Source organism: Helianthus annuus, chromosome 5 (assembly GCF_002127325.2).
Source record: "Helianthus annuus cultivar XRQ/B chromosome 5, HanXRQr2.0-SUNRISE, whole genome shotgun sequence".
Taxonomy (NCBI): Eukaryota; Viridiplantae; Streptophyta; class Magnoliopsida; order Asterales; family Asteraceae; genus Helianthus; species Helianthus annuus.
The window spans coordinates 87,294,084-87,300,083 of NC_035437.2; the positions used below are offsets into that span (position 1 = coordinate 87,294,084).

The window sequence follows — 6,000 nt, forward strand, 5'->3', positions numbered from 1 at the left end:
GTCTAAGGATGAGGTGGCAAATATTGTTAGAATCCTAAGGGTTTTTCACGTGTGTCTGGGTTTAAAAATCAACTTTGACAAGTCTAACTTGTATGGCATCGGTGTAGGGTTGGAGGAGAGTATTGAGCTAGCCTCGGTTGTGGGGTGCAAATCGGACTCCCTTCCATTCAAGTACCTTGGCTTAAATGTGGGTGCCAACATGAATCGCATTTCTAATTGGCAACCGGTTTTTGACATTTTCCGATCTCGGCTCGCTAAGTGGAAGTCTAACCTTTTGTCTATCGGGGGTAGAGTGGTTATTATCAAGTCGGTCTTGGAAAGTCTTCCAACCTTTTATTTCTCTCTTTACAAAGCGCCGAAGAAGGTGATTGCCGATTTGGAATCTATGATCAAGAAATTCCTATGGGGAGGCTCTAATGACGATAGGAAAACCCATTGGGTTGCATGGGATCGGGTCGCCCGTCATAAAAAGGAGGGTGATCTTGGTTTGAACAAGCTTAAGGAAATGAATACCTCGTTACTTGCCAAATGGGGGTGGCGTTATAAATCAGAAAAGGTTAACTTGTGGAAGAGAATCATTGATGCCCTCCACTCGAGTCGGGTGGGGTGGGAATGCATCCCGTTCAAAAAAACCCTGAGTGGTGTTTGGAGTAATATTGCTAAGGTCTTCATCAACACTAAGGCCGGGGGGGGGGGTTCCGTTGCGAAATTTTATCAAAGGTATTGTCGGTAATGGTAAGGAGATTTCCTTTTGGCTGAACCCGTGGATTATAGGCGAGCCTCTTAAGTCAAGATTTCCTGAACTGTTCCATTTAGAATCTGTCAAGATGTGTAAAGTTGAGGACCGGGTTAAACATGATGGAGCTGTTTCTTTTTTTTCTGTGGGAATGGAGATCAGTCCCGTCTTCTCCGGATCTGGTTAACGACCTAAATCAGTTGACCTCCTTGCTGAATGGTGTTCGGATTAATGACTGTGACGATAGGTGGTTTTGGTGCTCGGGTTCTGCTGGCTCGTTCTCGGTCAAAGCTGTAAAAAGGCTGCTCCATTCTAATGTGCCGTCGGATGCCCCGTTTATTATGAGCTGGTGCAATTGGATCCCTGTGAAGTGCAATATCCATGCTTGGCGTATGGAAATGGGAAAGATTCCAACAGGAAACGCATTAAGAAGAAGGAATATTTACATTGAAGACATTACATGCTCGATGTGTCACTCGATCGACGAATCGGCGGACCACATCTTCATCTCGTGCTACGTTGCTTCCGTGGTCTGGAACGCGATCATCACTTGGTGTAAGATTCCTAGCATTTTCGCATTCTCGCTGAGGGATCTTCTTGGGGTTCACTTGAATCTGAGAGTGTCCGAGAAGAAAAAGGAGGCGGTGCAAGGTATTATTATGATTGGTTGTTGGAGTATTTGGCGTGCTAGGAACCGTTTTAAATTTTCAAATATTCCGATAAAAATTGACTGTATAGTTAGCGAGGTTAAGGCGTTAAGTTTCCTTTGGTTCTCTAATAGGTCGAAGTATAGAGGAATAGATTGGGAGGCGTGGTGCTCTTTTGTAAATATGTAGTCGGTTTTTGTTGCCCTGTTCCGGCCCGATTTGGGTCGGCGTTTTGTTGTTAATGAAGTTCTACTTTTCAAAAAAAAAAACATTTATAATAGCGTTAAAAGAGTTCCACTTCCTAAGAAGATGTGAGAATGTAAATGAGTGAATATAAGGACATAAATAAGTGGTCAATACATGGGTAATAGAAAGCAAAGAACTATGATTATGGAGTCAATTCATGCATCGTATTGTACAAAGTTCATGTCAAAGATGTTTAATCTACATAAGCAAATTTATCTAAAAAGACAAGCCTATAGAGATGCCATTGAAAAAAAGATAAGCCTACAGAGATGTGATTTTGAAGTGGATGCAGCAATTTGTTTCCTAACATTCTACCAGATTCTAGGTTTTCACAATCACCGATCTCTAAATATTAATTAATTACTTGTTAAATTCAAAAAAAAAAAAAAAAAAAAAAAAAAGGTTTCAATGAGTCAACTTAACTAATTAGACAAAACTATTTTTAATCGTATTAGAGGGCTACCAATTTGGGTGTTTGCATGTGGCCGCACATTCGGTCATTGAAAAGGTAAGCAAATGGTACATTTACAATCATTTCAATCAAGAAATGTAAAGAAAAAAACTTCATAGACAGAGAGCAACGATAATCCTTCATTCTATATAGATTAGCATTATAACTTACCACAAGACCCGTAATAGGACCACAAAGCCAGATAAACGAAGAGAATTCATGCCCTATTCCCAGTGTCTACATTCAACAAAAAACATGTCAATAGAAAGTTTTAGACGGGCCACGTTTCCTTTTCAAACAAATGTGACTATGAGCATTATCGAGATAGACATGTGTCAGGTGGTAACAACATTATAAACACCAACAATGTAACAGGCGGGCCACGTTTCATTTTCTTCTTTTGAAATTTTATGTATCAGGTGGTAGCAACATTATGAACACCAACAATTAGATACAAACACAATCATATATAAATAGCCTCCCAAATGATTTTCAAACTTCCTAGATTTTGTTTCTACGTAAAGGTATTGTTACCAAGGGTGATCTAATCACCAAACATATACTCGAAACTAATTACAATTGCTTCAACATTCGATAGCCTCGATACACGGATAACTCAATACTATCATAGACATCTATCCATCAATTTACACATCAACTAATTAAACTGACCAATTTGGCTATTAAAAATCCATTACGAATCGTTAAATAGGTTATTGGGTTCAAGTTTGTTCAGGTATTAATTTGGTTTAAGTTGGTGAACCGAAAATTTGAAAAGTTATGGATCGTTTTACAGTTTAAATGGTTTTTGGTTCAGCCAAATTGTTGGTATTCTATTATTTGTATGAATGTATGCATGTATGAATTAAGATCAAGGAAAAAATCTATTTTTCAACTCGAAAGATTTGTTTTCCAAGGTGTTTTAGTTATGTTGTTTCTCCTATACGTGTTGGGTATCTTCTTGATGGACGTTATGCGGGTATGGTTGTATCTTTCTCGTTTGGGGATGTGGTTGAGTAAAGACGATATATAAATGTTTTCATTGTAAGGTCGGGAGTGAAAATCTTCTCTACCAAATTCGTCGGGTGGAAATTAAACCATGAGTTGCTAGATGGGTAACTCATCGAGGACAAAGCGGACATTATCTTGGTACAGGTTTACTTAGATTGTTACATTTACACTAAGACCATGTGTAGTGGTTTAGCCAAATAATGCCCCCACCATAGGGCATTATTCGACACGTGGCAGTCCAGTCAGCATGGGACGTTATTGCAAAAGTGGCGTAGTGGGAATAATGCCCCTTTCAATCATTCAAAAAAAAAAAAAAAACAAACTAGTTTCTCATTGGTGGGTCAAACCCAGTCAACCATTCCACAAACCATTTTAGGCGTTTTATATATAAAGCTAAACCAATTTTTTTCAAAAAAACTGCCCAAAAACGCCCTATGTAATGGTGTGGGGGAGGGGTTGCAAATAATGCTCCAATAATGCCTCCACTACGGGTGGTCTAAGAAAAATATAATAAATCTCTTAAAATGCATTGATGACAAAATAATAAATCTCTTAAAATGCATTGATGACAAATATTATAACACCTCCATACAACTTGTGCACAGATGGCAGATGCATGTTATTTTTTAGTGGGCATAAATCAACCACGTGTATCTTCAATTATGTGGGGTTAGACCGGTTTTTATTTGTTTTTCAAGAAATGTGTAAACAAAATGTGTATAAGATAAGCTTATCAACATTCTGGTAGACACCACACTGCTCTAGGATATAGCGTTCTGACTTTTTTGTACGTAACTAATCAACTTCCGGGACGGATATAAGGCTAGTGGGTATGGAGAGCCTCATCCTCAAGGGATGAGACGTCACGTCAGCGCCACGTAGGCTTGGTTTGGAGAGGATGGACCTAGGGGGTGGGGGATGAGCCTTTTTATGTATATATATGTATATATGTATAGGTTATTGTGAGAGAAAGGAGGCCCGTCCTCTCCGGCTGTGGGGGGTCGCTTTTGCCGAGCCGAGCCCGGGGGCGGTGTGGGGGACCGGCGCCGGTCCTAGCCGGGCCTCAGCCGGCCCCATACCCTTTAGTCTAATGGAAACCCACTTGAGTTGATGAAACCATGAAACCCTATCAAACAAACAAATTGTGTTTTTATTTATGTAATATATGTTATTATAAGGTATTACAAAAACGAAAAATAAAAAAATTGTACATGCGATGAAAAATGCCGCTGGTTGTGTTACACATGCTAACACATCTGTTACACATAGAGTGATTTTGTGTTGTACAAGTGTAACGACAACAAATGCCGGCAACTTTTTTTAAAAAAAGTCACATTTTAATAACCATAGTGTCATATATTATCCACTTTAAAAAATGTAAAAAGAAATTGATTGTTACACTATAGATTTATTTTTACTAGTGAACAATATTTGAATTGATATTCATAAAGGTTACACATATTATAAAAAGACATGGTGCTAGATGAAAGTTATAAATTTTGTACACATTCATTTTGTATTAAGAAAGCTATGTATTTCAATTGAATCGATCGGTTATTCGGTTTCAATTCATATGAGACGTATAACACTTTCTGGAATGAAGGTAAATATAAGTAGAAAACCTGGATATAAGGCGTAAGAAGCGAGAGTTGCAAGGCCCAACCAAATTGAACACCAGCAGCCACTGTACAACTCAAAATCAACGTAATCAAACTACAATTCTCCCCTTGTGGTGAAGAATTGATCAAATGTCCAGATTCAATACGGTCTTCACCCAAACTAGTCATTTCAACCTCCGCGTCCACATCATGCTTGAGGTTTTTGTAAGGCACACGTATCGACACCGCATCCATCCCTTCAAATCACAATTGTAGAGCTGCTTTGATTATTTGAGGATTTTAGCAGCGACCAACACGTGGATTCTAGACACTCACATACACTTGAATTCTGCCATGTGGATTTATATCAGACTTTGGATTTCTGCAACTGGCAGACGCGTATCACCTTCGAGTAAGATAAAAAAAGCATAATTCCATAAATATCTAAAAGTGTTTACAAAAGATCCTAATATTTTAAATATATTACTAATTGTCAAAAGTTATGCTGTTAGCTATGTGAATTTTAGCTTTCTTCACCGTTCCCCTTTTATCACTTTGAAAAGAAAGAAAGCAAAGAAGCAAATGCCACCAACGGATAATGAAAGTGAACAAATAATGTTGATAATTATAATATAATAATACAGATACACTACTGATATAACATGATTTGTAAATTTGAGAGTATTCAAAATTTTGTAACTTGTATATATACTTTCAAATCTCAAAACTTGTAAACATGTAAGTTTGCAGAATTGGAAATTCGTAAACATGTGACAGTGTAAGCATGTAATCCTGTAAAACATGCGACAGTGTAAGCATCTAATCCTGTAAACATGAAAAGTCGTAAAGTCCAAAACATGGGCGGCCCTAGGGTGTGCAAGGAGGACCACCGGCCAGGGCGTGATTCCAAGCGGCACATTTAAAAAAAACAATATATATCGGACAAAGATCCGTTAGGAACCACCCTTTATTGCGAGAACCGCGAGAACCAATGTGAACACAAAAGAAATGCCTAAAAATAGCTAAAAAACACACAAATTTTTTTTTAATATTTTTTATAAAAAAATCGCTACTTTTAATAGCAAAAAAAAATTTTTTTTTGGCTACTAAAAGTAGCGATTTTAACATAAAAAATATTAATTTTTTTTTGATTTTTTAGGTTTTTTAGGGTTTAGTTTTTAGCATTTTAGCTTGGGGAGGTGTGTTAGGTTTTTGAGGGGTGGGGGAGGGGTTTAGGTTTTTGGGTGTGTGTGTGTGGGGGGGGGGGGGTTGGGGGTTAGGTTTTTTTAGGTTTCTTTAGCTATTTTAGGT

At 37.9% G+C, this 6,000-nt stretch overlaps 1 protein-coding gene across 1 annotated transcript in view; it reads right to left on the reverse strand.

Annotated features, from left to right (window-relative positions):
• LOC110940361 (sucrose transport protein SUC3) overlaps positions 1–5,229 on the reverse strand; it is a 43,189-nt gene extending 37,960 nt beyond the window's left edge. Inside the window, exons 1-2 of the mRNA XM_022181908.2 lie at positions 4,714–5,229; positions 2,252–2,317 (exon numbers count right to left, since the gene is read on the reverse strand). Coding sequence (XP_022037600.1) covers positions 2,252–2,317; positions 4,714–4,944 — 297 coding nt within the window. The 5' untranslated portion in view covers positions 4,945–5,229. The remainder of the gene's footprint in view (positions 1–2,251; positions 2,318–4,713) is intronic.
• Between the last annotated feature and the right edge of the window lie 771 nt (positions 5,230–6,000).